This window comes from Myxine glutinosa, chromosome 5 (assembly GCF_964187855.1).
Source record: "Myxine glutinosa chromosome 5, kmMyxGlut1.1, whole genome shotgun sequence".
Lineage (NCBI taxonomy): Eukaryota > Metazoa > Chordata > Myxini > Myxiniformes > Myxinidae > Myxine > Myxine glutinosa.
The window spans coordinates 194211089-194227268 of NC_136265.1; the positions used below are offsets into that span (position 1 = coordinate 194211089).

Sequence of the window (16180 nt, forward strand, 5' to 3'; positions counted from 1 at the left end):
TAACTTTATCGCTCGATACGAGCCACAGTCCAGAGGGTCACCTTTCCCCTTGTATAGAGGGACGAGTGTACTCAGTTCCCAAGCCACTGGAATGCGGCCTTCTTTCACCACCAGATTGCAGATCTCTGTCATTCTCTTCACACCCCAATTTCCTGCTGCCTTCAACATATCTCCCACAACTCCCGTCGGGCCTCCCGCTTTTCTACTCTTCATTGCTTTTATCGTTTCTTCAACTTCCTCCTCGGTTATCTTCTCTGCCGGTCCTAAAACTGGGTTACTCTCTTTGTTGCCATCCCATTCATTCTCTGCATTCAACAGTACTTCCATAAATCTTTTGCATCTTCCTTTAATTTCATATGGGTCCACAACGATTTGTCCCACTTCATCCTTCAAGCAACTCACCCCCATCACATCACACCTCTCTTTCGCTATCTGCTTTGAAATCCTGAATACCGCTCTCTGACATACCTCACATACCTCACCAACGGCTCCCAACAGACTATCTTTCATTGACATCCAACCACTTTCAAGCTCAACCACATCATCCTCTACCATACTCATCCTCTCTTTTAATGCCTCCCTCACTGTCACCTCTTTCAACCTCGACACCTTCATTCTCGGTTGGTACTTCACCCGCCGAGCTCTCCTCGCACCGAGCTCTCCTCGCACCTTTCACCCTTATGTCGCAGACAACCAAGTAGTGCTGTGAAACAGCCTCCTCCCCCGGGATCACCTTTGTGTCCCGGAGGTGCCCCCTATCTCGCCTACGCACCAGCAGGTAGTCAACGGTTGTCATCGACCCACCTGACGTGTATGTAACAAGCTTACTATCCTCTTTCTGGAACTGAGTATTACAAATCAACAAATCAGCTCCATCAGCAAACTCCAAAATCCTTTCACCTTCTCCAATTTTCACACCATATCCGTAACCCCCATGAACTCCCTCAAAACCGTCCATACTCCTTCCCACATGTCCATTTAGGTCTCCTCCTACCACAACAACTTCCTCATCTTTCACGTTTTCCATCAGCTTCTCTATCACACACCAGAACTTGTCCTTCTCTTCATCGCTCCGACCAACCTGCGGAGCATATCCCGAGATGACGTTCACCAAGAGCTTTCCAATCATCATTTTCACCATCATCAACCTTTCACTCACTCTTGTCACACTCACCACACTGTCTACAATCTCCTCAGAAAACAGGACACCAACGCCATGCACGCCCTCCGGGCACCCTTGCCACACAAACTTGTATTTCTGTCCCTGCCTACCCTTCACCATTCTCACACCACTTCCCTTCCATCTCGTCTCTTGCACACAACATATGTCCACTCTTCTTCTGACCAATACTTCCACCACTTCTCCTGATCTCCCTGTCATTGTCCCTACATTCCATGTCCCAAACCTCAGAAACCGATCTCCATGTCGGGTATCAGACGTTTCGTCGTCATAAATGGAGTGATTTCCACCCTTGCTTCGATCGGGTTCCCCACCTTGAGTTTTGTCGAGAGGGAGTGGGGTCCCCCACGGGGTACTTCCGGCTGTACCCTGCCCATATGTAGTCGTAATTGTCATTGTTCTCTTTTTGAGGCAATGTTTTTATGGCCGGATGCCCTTCCTGACGCCAATCCTTTTAGTCGCCTCTTATGACACGCAGGGATACGGTGTACCTATTCTAAACCGGGGTACACACCGGGTGCAAACGAGACACAGCTGTTTATTAAAAATTTCTCCGTCGGTGTTTCCGAGTTTAAATGCTTTAGGGTATCCATGGGACGAATGGACACGGTCATGTGAAAAATAAAACTTATCTGCATCTATTCAGGTTTGAGACTCTAGAGCCGGAGATGAATGGCATTGCTTCACGTATTGGCGTTGTAAATGAACTCGCAAATCGGCTGCTGCAGGATGAGCACTCGAGCGAGGCCGAGATCAAGTGCAAGTCGGACAACTTGAACTCCAGGTAAGAAAGGCATGATTACACGTGGAGGGCCAGACATTTAGAGGCAGATGAACCATTGATGTTTCGGAAATAATCAATGTCTTGTTGACAAGAAGTATTGACGCTTGAGCCTTCAGAGCAGAGCAATCTTTTTAATTCATGGATTTGCAACGACGGTTTAAAAATCTCTAATACTAACAGCAAGATGAAGAGCTCAATTTCCTTTGTCTCTTTAACTCAATTCATTTATTCACAATTCATTGAAGTGATGTGACTGCCTTAAGAAGGCAAATGTCAACAAAACAAGTTACAAATACAAACTGCAATGATCTAAAGTTTAGATAATTTCATTTTCTAAACCCACAGCTTGACATAAAGATTTCACGACTGACATTATTAAAACTGTTAATTCTTTACATTTCTTTCACAACAATTTGAATGTTTTACCTGAACAATCACTCGATCTGTTTCATTTGGGGTTGAGCCCTTTCTTGTCTGTTTGTCTGTTTGTGAATAGGGTATATCAAAGTTGTGGACGGACAGGATAGATCAAAGAAATTTGGTGAAGTTGGGTATGTGACAAGGACAAAATGATTGGATTTTGGTGAAGATCCGGATCTGGATCGGAGAATTTTAAAGTGATCCTTCACCATTGAGAGATGGGGCAAAAAACTACATATAGCGTGATATCTCAAAAAGTTGTGGACGGATTAGAATGAAACTTGGTGGACAGGTTGGGTGTGTGGCGAGGACGAATCACTGATTTTGGTAAAGATACAAATCCGGATGCGAGAATTTTTAACATCCATATCCAATGCTTTGTGATGTATGTTTTAGAATTTAAAATCGCTAAATAGGAAAGTGATTAATTGAGAGGCTATAAACTTACTGATCAATGCACAGCATAATATTTTACAAGTGTACTTATAAAAATATCTGTTGTCAAATTTTAAAACTGTGCATAGGGTTCTAATACAACAGCTTGGACATCCCACCTGCCAGCATTCTTTGGTGGATGTTAAAGATCCCACGGAGTCCTTCGCGAAGAGTAGGCGAGCTATCGTCGACACCCTGAGTAAATTCCAAATTCCTGCCCTAACCAGCTATGGCAGTGCATCAGTGGCACGGCCACGTCCTCAGCCAATGATGCTGCCCCGCAGCCTTGTGCTGCATATGAACGAAAAATAACAACAAGAGATGGTTTTATTCTGCTTACCACATGCTGCTTTTTGATCCACCTTATTTGGTTTAATCACGTTATTTATGGGTGATGTATGGGTATCCCCCATAAATAACAAAAATATTTTAGGGGACATGAAGAGTATCAATATTTGCTGCAATGGCCATGATGAAAAGACATCAGGTTGACTTTACCAAGGGCTTGCCTATTAGCCCAAGTTTGTTAATTATAGCAACGGTGGTTAAAACATGGTGTGCAATAACCTGGCACAATACTGGCACACTTTGCAACCAATGGGTTTGGCAATCTAGGTCTTCATTTTCCTCTACGTTGTAATCATGACTACATGACAAGTTAGTTTGTACTTACAGATGGAAGGATTTCTGTGATATGCTGGAAAAGAAGAAGGATGGCCTGCATTCAACACTGCGCCTCAAGAACTTTGAACTGGATTCTCATGAAACCAAGATGTGGATAAAGGACAAAACAAGGGTCATCGAGTCAACCCAGGACCTGGGTAATGACTTGGCAGGTGTTATGGCCTTGCAGCGGAAACTCTCAGGCATGGAACGAGACCTGTCTGCAATCGAGGTAAAAGGGTGAATCAACAATCACAAATTTCCAATGACAAATAATCGTTTAAATGGTGAATTATTAAATCAATCAGTATTATATATTCGTATATTTGTATTCTGGTGTTCTGCCAAAAGGTAGGATCAGTACTGCTAAAGCAGTTTCTTGGCAAGGGTTATACCGAGTGGTTTGCCATCGCCTTCCCAGCAGTAGTTAGGACAGGAATTTTATATCTGGATAAGTAGCTAGGCCTAATACTTTCAGATAAGCTGATCTTTTGTATTTCAATAAAGTGAAACCACACTGCAGGCCTCGTTCAGTTTCATGCTATACGGCCTACGCTTATTCAAATTAAAATGGAAAAAGGTCTTTCTGTATTTTTACCTCCGCCACTGAAGGTGGATGGAGGTTATGTTTTCACCCCTGTGTGTGTTCGTCTGTTTGTTATGATAAAAAATTTCAATGATGAAAATCATACATCAGTCTGTCTTGTTCGTTTGTCTGTGAGCGCGATAACCCGCGAACGCTTTCAGCTATCTTCATCAAACTTTACCAGAGGATTCTGAAGGACAAAAGTGAAGCTGTCAATGTTTTTTTTTAACTAAATAGGTCAAAGATCAAGGTCAAAGGTCAAGGTTATCGGGTTACTCCAGGTGATATCTCAGCCATCCTTTGACCTAGGAAGCTGAAATTTGGGTACAATAGTGAACAAGTGCTTTGGCAAAAACAGTATTTTTGGATTCATCAAGTAATTGATTACTTAATTATTATCGATTTATTAAGTACTTATTTGTTTCCTTTCTCATCCACGCAATATCTCGGACACCTTTTGAGCTATGTAGCTGATATTTGGACATGATAATGATCAAGTGATTTGGCTGTAATGGGTATTTTTGATTTATTGATCAATCAATTAATCAATTACTTATTTAAAATTTTCAATGAATTACTTAATTTTCAAAAAAGTTACAGATTCGGGTGAAACGGTGGTGGTTTTAGGTGTGCTATTAGCCAATTGATAAAAAAAAATGTTTCTTTTATGATTATTATTTATTTATTTCAATTACACAATTAATCAATCAATTATTGAATCTCTCGATTTTCACAAATACCTGTCAGGCTACTGCCTGACGCCCTTTCTTGTCTGTTTGTGAATAGGATATATCAAAGTTGTGGACGGACAGGATATATCAAAGAAATTTGGTGAAGTTGGGTATGTGACAAGGACAAAATGATTGGATTTTGGTGAAGATCCGGGTCTCGATCGGAGAATTTTTAAGTGATCCTTCACCATTGAGAGATGGGGCAAAAAACTACATATAGCGTGATATCTCAAAAAGTTGTGTACGGATTAGAATGAAACTTGGTGGACAGGTTGGGTATGTGGCGAGGCCGAATCAATGATTTTGGTAAAGATACAAATCCGGATGCGAGAATTTTTAACATTTTCTAAGTGATTCTTCAGCATTTATTTGGAGCATCCCCAGATCTCAGAACAAGTCTGAATGAATGAATGAACACAGTATATAATTAAGAGATATGTGCACAAGTTTCTAAACACGACAAAGGATCACAAAGGCCCTGACAAATGCCCAGTCTATATCAGGATGCCATGGAAAGGCCAATCATCACGAAGGTTTGAAGAATAAATCAAACATACGATATCAACTACGTACCTGGCTGTGCAATCTCGAGTAATCTTTACCTCTCGCCGTCTGCTCACATCAGTCAACAAGGATGTGCTGCTCACCTCACAAATTTTTATCTATGAGTTTAAGTGCACGTTGTGAAGCTTGGTGCGTGGGCCGTAAAACCCAAAGTTTGGCTGATCGTATCAAACAACATGTTCCTCTGGCGATTAGAGGAAAGGACTTTGGAGGAGGACACAACCGGTGTGAGCATGTCGGAACGTTCAAGGACTGTCGGCTATTTCTTGTTCTTCTGCCATTGCACGGCACTTAGCTGCCAACCCCATCTGTGCAGACCAGTGCAATGCAGATATGTTGAAGATATTGAGCCGAGGTCGGAGTACGTTACATCTACGTATGTTGGAAGCAACCTTCATCCATTCCACGGACCCTACATTGTGTCGTCAAAAGGAATTTGTACATTCTCTCATTCTCTTTCAACATGGAAAGATTAAAGGTGTTGCCCTGACCCCTGTCCATGGTATGTCTGCAAATGGTGAGTCCCTGGTTTTGGGGGAACCCCATCCCACCTCCCTCCAAGGTATTGGTGCTGGTGAGTGCATCACACTCAACTCTGCTCCAGCCAATCAGAGTCAGAGAGAGTGGTGACTGAGTCAACCAATGGGTGTTCAGATTACCGATTACATCATGTCTGATGAACCAATCGGAATCGGTGTTGCTATTTACATAGACATGTTTATCAATATTACATGGACACCATGTGTATACTCTTTCACTTCCTTGTTTCTCTTGCTGTGATTTACCTTGAGGAGTACAGCGCGAAAAGCTTCGGTTATTCTTTTTATGTCGTGTTTGTTTTCTTGTATTTTATATCGTTGAATCCTGTCTCATTGGGGAGTATACTTGCATATTTTACATTTTTACTGTATTTTACTGTATATTTTACATTATTTAGTATTAGCCCCCACTGGACTTCGTTTGAAATGCGGTCTTATGGATTGGGTCTTGTCCGACTGTCTGTCCATCCGTGTGTGCAGGCATCCGTAACCGTCGCTCTGGCAATCTCCTATTTCTAACTATATAATGTGTCTCTGATGAAGGTCCTTGTGGCATCTGTCATGAAATTATTTGGGTCCTATGGATTTTCTTGCATCGAAATTCCTTCTAATACTCTTTACAACACTTTTAGAGCATGCTTATTGGTTCTCTTGTGTATGCAGAGCAAACTCAGTGACCTGCAGGCTGAGGCTGAAGGACTGGCCATGAAACATCCAGATCAGGCTGCTGAGATAATAGCGCAACTGGAGGACATTCAGGAGGCCTGGGTGGAGCTGAAGAATACACTGAGGAATCGAGAGGAGTCATTGGGAGAGGCTACGAAGCTTCAAAAGTTCCTGCAGGATGTTGACGATTTCCAGGTTTAAAATTTATCTAAATTAAATCGGAATTGACAATTAATATGGTTCCCACCACTTTTGTCTTACATTATACATGATGCAATTCCTTTGCCCTTCTCACCTCCCACACATTTTCTAGGCATGGCTTTCTAAGACACAGAGAGACATTGCCTCTGAGGACCTGCAGGTCTCTCCGGACGAGATGGAGACCCTCCTCGGTCAGCACGAGGCCATCAAGAATGAGATAGACAATTCACGGGATGACTTCCACCATATACAAGACATGGGAAAAGTTGTGACTCAAGACCAAACAGACCCACAGTATATGTTCCTACAACAGCGGCTGCAAGCTCTGGATTCAGGTTGGAATGATCTAAATAAGATGTGGGACAACCAACACAGAATGCTGTCACAGACCCATGCCTATACAAGCTTCATTCATGATGCTCACCAGGCTGAAGGGATCCTCAGCAACCAGGTGATAACATTTCTCAATATCTCACTTTTTAAAATAGGAAGTCTACATTGTATTGCTTCATGATTTTGATCTCCACTGTCAAATAAAGAGCAATGGGTTAGTTTCCTAATGGGGCGATTCTGCAGTGGATAATTTAGGAAAATAATTTTGGAGTAAATCACTGGTTGAGCATAAAAATTACAAATTAAATGTGTGCTGTTTTGTTTCCATTTTAACCAGTTTTGAGATATTATATTTTCACTTGTTAGTATCAATTGACTTTTTAATAATCTTCAAATACTCTACTTTTGCACTGATATTTGATACAAATTTAAAATCAACCTTCATCTGTTACTAAAAGGAGGTGTGTGGAGAGAGAGAGAGAGAGAGAGAGAGAGAGAGAGAGAACGAGAGAGAGAACGAGAGAGAGAACGAGAGAGAGAACGAGAGAGAGAACGAGAGAGAGAACGAGAGAGAGAACGAGAGAGAGAACGAGAGAGAGAACGAGAGAGAGAACGAGAGAGAGAACGAGAGAGAGAACGAGAGAGAAAACGAGAGAGAGAACGCACGCTAATAATTGATTTATTTTGAACAAAAGTTTGTGTCCGTTTAATCTCAAAGATGACCTGTTTTGAAGGCCCATTTTTCAGCGATTGAAGAAGTGGAATAAGAAGAAGCAGAACCATGAGCTTTAATGTTGTAGTTCCTGCTGTCGTATAATGATGAAAATGGTACCGTTGGAAAGATGATAATTGATTTAATTGGAACAAAGATTTGTGTCAATTCAATCACAAAGCTGGCTGTTTTAAAAGCCCTCTTTCCGGATTTCAAAAATAAGAAGGAGAAGCGGGATTGGGATCTTAATACAGTGGTTCCAACGGTAACACGTATTATTCTACAACAGCAAGAACCCTTCAGAAAGACACTGAAGAGCATACAAAATTATATATGTATTATAATATTTCTCAAAGCAATAATGCGAGACCGCTTCACAGATCGATGTGAAACCTGTCCTGTCTGGTAAAAATGGGATACTTGAAAACAGCTGAAGGGATTAAAATCAAACTTGTTTATTTTTAGGACAGTCAACGAGAGCATTTTCCCGTTGTCATGGGCAGGGACGATGCGGAGGCATATTGGCGACGTAGTTTCGGAGAAGGGTTTTTTTATATTGGCTTTCAAGCTAATATGGCTGCCATAGCACGTGACATCTGGCATCAAAAATGTACACTCTGCATATGTATGGGTAGGGGATCACGTTGGTGAAGTTTTGTTCGTGTTGATTGAATGAGGTTCGTTTTTCTATTCAAGATGGCTGCCAAACCACATGACCTATGACGTCAACATTTTCAAACTATGTGCAGCAATGGTGTTAGATAACATTCGTAAAGTTTCGCATCGATAGGGTAAGCGGTTTCTTAGATATAATTATTTAATATTCTCCGTCAATCCAATATGGCTGCCACACCATGTTACCTATGATGTCATAAGTTTCAGATTTCGATACAAGTGGGTCATAAGTCATGTGCATTCCATTTCAGATTTTTTTTCGGACAAGGCATTCGATTAAAACATTTATGGCTGGTAGACCACTTGACCGATGATGTCATCATTATCTTGCTTTTGTTCCCCATTGGGAGTACTTGGCAATGTGCCAAGTTTCAATTTTTTCCTTCAAGCGGTTTCCGAGAAATTATTTTTTTATTATTTGCGTTTAATCCAAGATTGCTGCCAAATCACATGACATGTGATGTCACAATTATCATAAAAACATTCTGCATGGGTGTTGCTCCGACCCTGAAAGTTTTGTCTCAATCAGACTTGTGGTTGCTGAGAAAAACGAGGTTTAGCGCGTACGTACGTATGGGCGGACAGACAGACAGACGGACGGACATATGGACGGACAACCCAAAAACATAATGCCTCCGGCCACCTTCGGGGGTGGGGGGGAGACATAAACATGTAAAAGTACACGGAAGGAGTACACACACAAACAACAACCACAGCCACCAGGACAGCTGCTGCAACAACAACTATGTGTTATAAAATATCCTTTTTTCTGTGTTTCACATCATTTTACATCCTAATTGAGATTCACAGATGGACATTCAAATATTTGTGAAGTACAACACTCTGCGTCTTCTAATTAAACCTGTCAGCAAAGGGGTGTGTATGCACCCCGAGTTTAAACTAAAACTGACTGGTTTTGTGCTTTTTCCCCTGATTAAGAGAAAACACTTAAAGGGCCACAGACGCAGAAAATCATGTTTGGTTTAATTAATAGATATTGCTTCACCTAACACTTGATCGTTGTACTTTTTAAAATAAATATCTTGGAAGGAAGATATCGATGCTTTTTGGTGTCCTTTTATGTTGTTTTTTTTGTTTTTGTTTTTTGTTTGTTTTGCATACAAGATCGAGGCTCGTGAAAGAGCTAACATTAATCACACAAAAAGTCAAACCGACACACAAAACACAAAATAAAGGGAGCGGTAGACAAGATGGGGAGAGAGGGGGAAGGACGGACACAAACACAACATTTGAGAGCAAGGACATCGAGAGAACTGTGGGAGGGAGAGGGCTTTGGAGGAGGTGGGAGAGGTATAAAACATATGGACACTGCAACGACTTTCAGGAAAGAAGTTGGAATTTCAAAAAAGTGTGTCTGGAGTGAAAATCTTGGAAGGAAGATATCGATGCTTTTTGGTGTCCTTTTATGGTTTTTTTTTTTTTTTTTGTTTTGCATACAAGATCGAGGCTCGTGAAAGAGCTAACATTAATCACACAAAAAGTCAAACCGACACACAAAACACAAAATAAAGGGAGTGGTAGACAAGATGGGGAGAGAGGGGGAAGGACGGACACAAACACAACATTTGAGAGCAAGGACATCGAGAGAACTGTGGGAGGGAGAGGGCTTTGGAGGAGGTGGGAGAGGTATAAAACATATGGACACTGCAAGGACTTTCAGGAAAGAAGTTGGAATTTCAAAAAAGTGTGTCTGGGGTGAAAATCTTGGAAGGAAGATATCGATGCTTTTTGGTGTCCTTTTATGGTTTTTTTTTTTTTTTTTTTTTTTTTTGTTGCATACAAGATCGAGGCTCGTGAAAGAGCTAACATTAATCACACAAAAAGTCAAACCGACACACAAAACACAAAATAAAGGGAGCGGTAGACAAGATGGGGAGAGAGGGGGAAGGACGGGCACAAACACAACATTTGAGAGCAAGGGCATCGAGAGAACTGTGGGAGGGAGAGGGCTTGGGGGGAGGTGGGAGAGGTATAAAACACATGAACACTGCAAGGACTTCCAGGAAAGAAGTTGCAATTTCAAAAAAGTGTGTCTGGGGTGAAAATTAGCGGGGGTAAAAAAGATCAAGGTTTTGGATGGGGGAAGATAAGAGATGGTGGTGAACAGCTGTTTTAAAGACCTGGAGGGAGGAGTGGGATTGAAGGGAGTGGGGGAGTTTGTTCCAGAGGCGGGAGAAAAGGGGAATGAAGGAGTGAAGGTGAGCAGAGAGTCTTGATTTTGGCAGTTTGACCATAAGAGGGTTGCAGGCAGATCTTGTGCGACCTGTAGGAATATTTGGGGGACAGAGCACAGAGAGAGCTGGGGGAGCAAGGCCAGAGAGGAGTCTGCAGAAGACAGAAAGACCACCAACCTGCCTGCAGTGAGTGAGTGAAAGGCCGTCAATAAAATGGACAGTTAAGTCAGTCTAGTAGCTTGCCATGCTTCGAAGCACTTTTACCACATGTGTCAAATAAGGCTTTCGATGGGCACAGACGATTGTTTATGCGAGATGGCGCATCTCCCCATGTTAGAGATGTCCTTTTGCACTTTCTCCATGAATTATACTTTTGAAGATCGCATCATATCCCTCAAGTTTTGAGTCGGTCACCAATGTGGCATTATATAGCCCACTTGTATCTATGCCGGTTTTTTTTCTATTGGAAGATTTGAAGAGTCAAGTACAGACTAACAAATAGCCACAAACTTTCATGGAGCTGAAGGTGAAAGTTGTCGAATTATGCAACTCAAACAACAAGAACTTGATTAACTCTTGAGGATTTATATAAATGTCCAAATAAAAGTATACGTACTTGATGAATACATTGTTGTTCATACATTTACACATTAAATCATTTGCTTTGCTCATTTGTAAGTATATTAGTTCATGTGCCACCTGTAGTAACAACATGCATTTTAAGGCCATTTTCCCTGCAAGAGCGGGGGTTAGCCTTGCGGTCCCCATGACAATCTTCTCCATTTTGCCCTATTTTCTGCATCTCTCCTTGTTAACCCCCTTGCCCGCATTTCTTCTTCCACCATCTTTAGCCAAGTCTTTCTCGGTCTTCCCCGTCCTCTACTTCCTTCTACATTAACTTCCATCACTCTTCTCAACCAGTCAGTCACTTTCATCCTTCCTCAACACATGACCAAACCATCTCAACCTGTTCCTCTTCACAGCATCAATCACAGGCAATATTCCCATCATCTTTCGCAATTCATCATTTGTCTTCCTCTCTCTCAACGATACTCCGCACATCCATCGAACCATTCGCATTTCCACCCTTTCCAGCCTTCGTTGCTGCTCTACATTCATTACCCATGTCTCGCTCCCATAAATCATAACACTTCTCACACATGCAGCATACACCTTTCCCTTCAGCTTCAGCGACACTCTCCTCCTCATCAGCACGCCACTCAGTTCCCGAAACTTCTTCCATGCACATCTCACTCGAGCAACTGTTGCCGAGTCTGATCCACCTTCTCCATTCAGCATGTCTCTGAGGTAGCAAAATGTTTTCACACCTTCCAGCTTCACGCCATCTCCAAGATCTAACTCAACATTTCCTCCATCTGCAGCTCCCTCTGTGCACACCATACATTTGAATGTAGCTGCCACACTGGTAAATGACCCTCTCAGACCACTACATTTTTGATGAACTCACTCAGCGCACATTGTACATTGAATGGAGTTCACTCCGACACCCTTCCTGCACACAGCACACGGCCACTTCCCAGTTCTTTCCACCTCACCACATGCTTTACCACTTGCCATCACGTTTGTCTTTCCGATATTCACCTTCAGACCTTTTGTCTCCATACATTCCTTCCACTTGTTCATCTTTTCCTTCAGTCCATCCATACTTTCCGCAATCAACACCAGATCATCTGCATACAACAACTCCCACGGTAAACCCTCCTTTACGTTCTGAGCCAGCACCTCCATCACAGCTACAAATAGTAGTGGACTTAGTACAGACCCCTGATGCACTCCCACCTTCACCTCAAACTCACCACTGTTCCCGTCCTTCGTCCTTACAGCTGTGCGCGCTCTTTTGTACATTGCCATCACTACTCTGATCAACCATTCCTCCACTCCTAACTTCCTCAATGCCCATGCCAATACTTTGCGTGGAACCCTATCGAATGCTTTCTCCAGATCAACAAACCCAAAAAACAACTTCTTCCTCTTATCCATGTACTTCTCCTGCAACTGCCTCACAATGAAAAGGCATCTGTCGTTCCTCTTCCTGGCATAAATCCAAACTGCATTTCGTCGATCTTCACTTTCTTCCTTATCCTCCTCTCCAACACCCTTTCCAATACCTTCATTCCATGCTCCAATAACTTTATCGCTCGGTACGAGCCACACTCCAGAGGGTCGCCTTTCCCCTTGTATAGAGGGACGAGGGTACTCAGTTCCCAATCCACTGGAATGCAGCCTTCTTTCACCACCAGATTACAGATCTCTGTCATTCTCTTCACACCCCAACTTCCTGCTGCCTTCAACATATCTCCCACAACTCCCGTCGGCCCTCCCGCTTTTCCACTCTTCATTGCTTTTATCGCTTCCTAAACTTCCTTCTCAGTTATCTTCTCTGCCGGTCCTAAAACTGGGTTACTCTCTATGTTGCCATCCCATTCATTCTCTGTATTCAACAGCATTTCCATATATCTTTTCCATCTTCCTTTAATTCCATCTGGGTCGACAACAATTTGTCCCACTTCATCCTTCAAGCAACTCACCCCCATCACATCACACCTCTCTTTCGCTATGTGCTTTGCAATCCTGAATACTGCTTTCTGACCGTCTTCCGAATCCAAGCGTTCTCCAAACATTTTCCTACATGCCTCCTGCGCCTTTGCTACCTCTTTCTTTGCAGCCTTCCTGGCTGCCTTATAACTTTCATGCTCTGGTGTTTCTGCTCCCCTACCCTTCGCCTTCTGCCACTCCTTGAACTTCTTCCTCTTATCGTCAATCCTCTTTCCAACTTCAACATCCCACCACCATGTTTCCGAGTGCCTCAGTGGTCCTTTTGTCCATCCACATACCTCACCAACGGCTCCCAACAGACGAGCTTTCATTGACATCCAACCACTTTCAAGCTCAACCACATCATCCTCTACCCAACTCAGCCTCTCTTTTAATGCCTCCCTTACTGTCACCTCTTTCAACCTCCACACCTTCATTCTCGGTTGGTACTTCACCCGCCGAGCTCTCCTCGCACCTTTCACCCTTATCTCGCAGACAACCAAGTGGTGCTGTGAAACAGCCTCCTCCCCCGGGATCACCTTTGTGTCCCGGAGGTGCCCCCTATCTCGCCTACGCACCATCAGGTAGTCAACGGTTGTCGTCGACCCACCTGACGTGTATGTAACAAGCTTATTATCCTCTTTCTGGAACTGAGTATTACAAATCAACAAATCAGCTCCATCATCAAACTCCAAAATCCTTTCACCTTCTCCATTTCTCACACCATATCCGTAACCCCCATGAACTCCCTCAAAACCATCCATACTCCTTCCCACATGTCCATTCAGGTCTCCTCCCACCACAACAACTTCCTCATCTTTCACGTTTTCCATCAGCTTCTCTATCGCACACCAGAACTTGTCCTTCTCTTCATCGCTTCGACCAACCTGCGGAGCATATCCCGAGATGACGTTCACCAAGAGCTTTCCAATCATCATTTTCACCATCATCAACCTATCACTCACTCTAGTCACACTCACCACACTGTGTACAAACTCCTCAGAAAACAGGACACCAACACCATTCACGCCCTCCGGGCACCCTTGCCACACAAACTTGTATTTCTGTCCCTGCCTACCCTTCACCATTCTCACACCACTTCCCTTCCATCTCGTCTCTTGCACACAACATATGTCCACTCTTCTTCTGACCAATACTTCCACCACTTCTCCTGATCTCCCTGTCATTGTCCCTACATTCCATGTCCCAAACCTCAGAAACCGATCTCCACTTCAGGCTGCACCCTGCCCATATGTACTTGTAATTGTCATGGGTCTCTTTTTGAGGCAATGTTTTTATGGCCGGATGCCCTTCCTGACGCCAACCCTCTTAGTCGTCTCTTACGACACACAGGGATACGGTGTACCTATTCTGACCAGGGTACACACTGGGAAACGTTTAAAACATGGAAATTCTGGGGGGGGGGTGGGGGAGGCGGCGTCAGCATCACGGCTGCGGTTTAAACATATTCCAACAATATCCAAACAGAACCATGAAAACCATGAAATCCATCCATAACTTTTTGAGATATGCTGCTATACAGTCACGTGAAAAAGTAAGTACACCCCATGTAAAGTTTTGACTTTTTCAACATATTTCAACATACAGCTATTTGATCTTCATTTGAACAATATTGATAGATAAAGGTGATATAATATAACAAATATCATGAAACATTAACATTTTGTAGTCCATTGTATAATTTAAATAAACATAAATGCAAATTTCGCATGTGGAAAAAGTAAGTACGCCCTTGGCTCTGATAGGTGGTATTGCCCCCTTTGGCAGAAACAACCTCAAGTAGGCATTTCTTATAACTGTCTACCAGTCTCTGACATCGACTGGGAGAAATTTTTGCCCACTCCTCCATGCAGAATTCTTTCAGCTGTGCGATGTTTGAGTGGATTCTTGCATGCACAGCTCGTTTTCAAATCCCACCACAACATCTCGATGGGATTTAGATCCGGGCTTTGACTTGGCCATTCCAGAACCCTCCATTTCTTTCTTTTCAGCCATTCCTTGGTGGATTTACTGGTATGTTTAGGGTCATTGTCATGTTGCAAGGTCCACCTTCGGTTGAGCTTCAACTTTCCGACAGATTGCCTCACATTATCCTCAAGCACCCTCTGGTACAATGAAGAATTCATAGTGGGTGGATTCTATGATGGTGAGCTGCCCATGCCCTGATGCAGCAAAGCTGCCCCAAACCATAATATTTCCACCACCATGCTTTACAGTTGGTATCAGGTTCTTGTGGTCAAATGCTGTCTTTGGTTTTCGCCAAACATGCCTTCTGGTACTGTGGCCAAATAGCTCTACCTTTGAATCATCTGTCCAGAGCACATTGTTCCAGAAGTGCTGGTCTTTGCCTAGGTGTTCATTGGCAAACTTTAGTCTTGCCCTGATGTTCTTTCTGGATAGCAAAGGTTTCCTCCTGGCACACCTCCCATGTAGATCAAATTTGTGCAGCCTCTTTCTAATGGTAGACTCGTGCACTTTGACATCAACAGTGGCAAGAGCTACCTGGAGGTCCCGTGATGACATTCTGGGGTTCTTAGAGACTTCTTTCAGCATCTTGCGGTCTATTCTAAGGCTGAACTTGCTGGGTCGGCCTGGCCTGAACAAGTTGGCAGTTGTTTGGAATCTTCTCCACTTGTAGATGATCTTCCAGACAGTCGAATGATTGATTTCAAATTGTTTGGAGATCTTTTTAAATCCTTTCCCAGACTCGTAGGCATCTATAACCTTCTTTCTGAAGGCCTCAGAGAGCTCTTTTGATCTAGGAATGGTGATGCCGCACACTTCAACAACAAAGAGCAAACCAAACTAAATGTCTGAGGTTTAAATAAGACAGGTTCCTCCAAGATCCTCACTAACGATGTTCTAATCATTTGCACCTGAGCTGGTGCACCTGATTCTAATTTTAGGTATTTGAAGTAG

At 43.0% G+C, this 16180-nt stretch overlaps 1 protein-coding gene across 3 annotated transcripts in view; it reads left to right on the forward strand.

Annotated features, from left to right (window-relative positions):
• The window catches only part of LOC137428285 (spectrin beta chain, non-erythrocytic 1-like), a 261054-nt gene that overhangs the window by 195204 nt on the left and 49670 nt on the right, over positions 1–16180 (forward strand). For all 3 annotated transcript variants that reach the window (XM_078779311.1, XM_078779310.1, XM_078779312.1), the window contains 4 exons: positions 1827–1964; positions 3495–3714; positions 6566–6763; positions 6882–7220. In XM_078779311.1, the coding sequence (XP_078635437.1) occupies positions 1827–1964; positions 3495–3714; positions 6566–6763; positions 6882–7220 (895 nt within the window). The remainder of the gene's footprint in view (positions 1–1826; positions 1965–3494; positions 3715–6565; positions 6764–6881; positions 7221–16180) is intronic.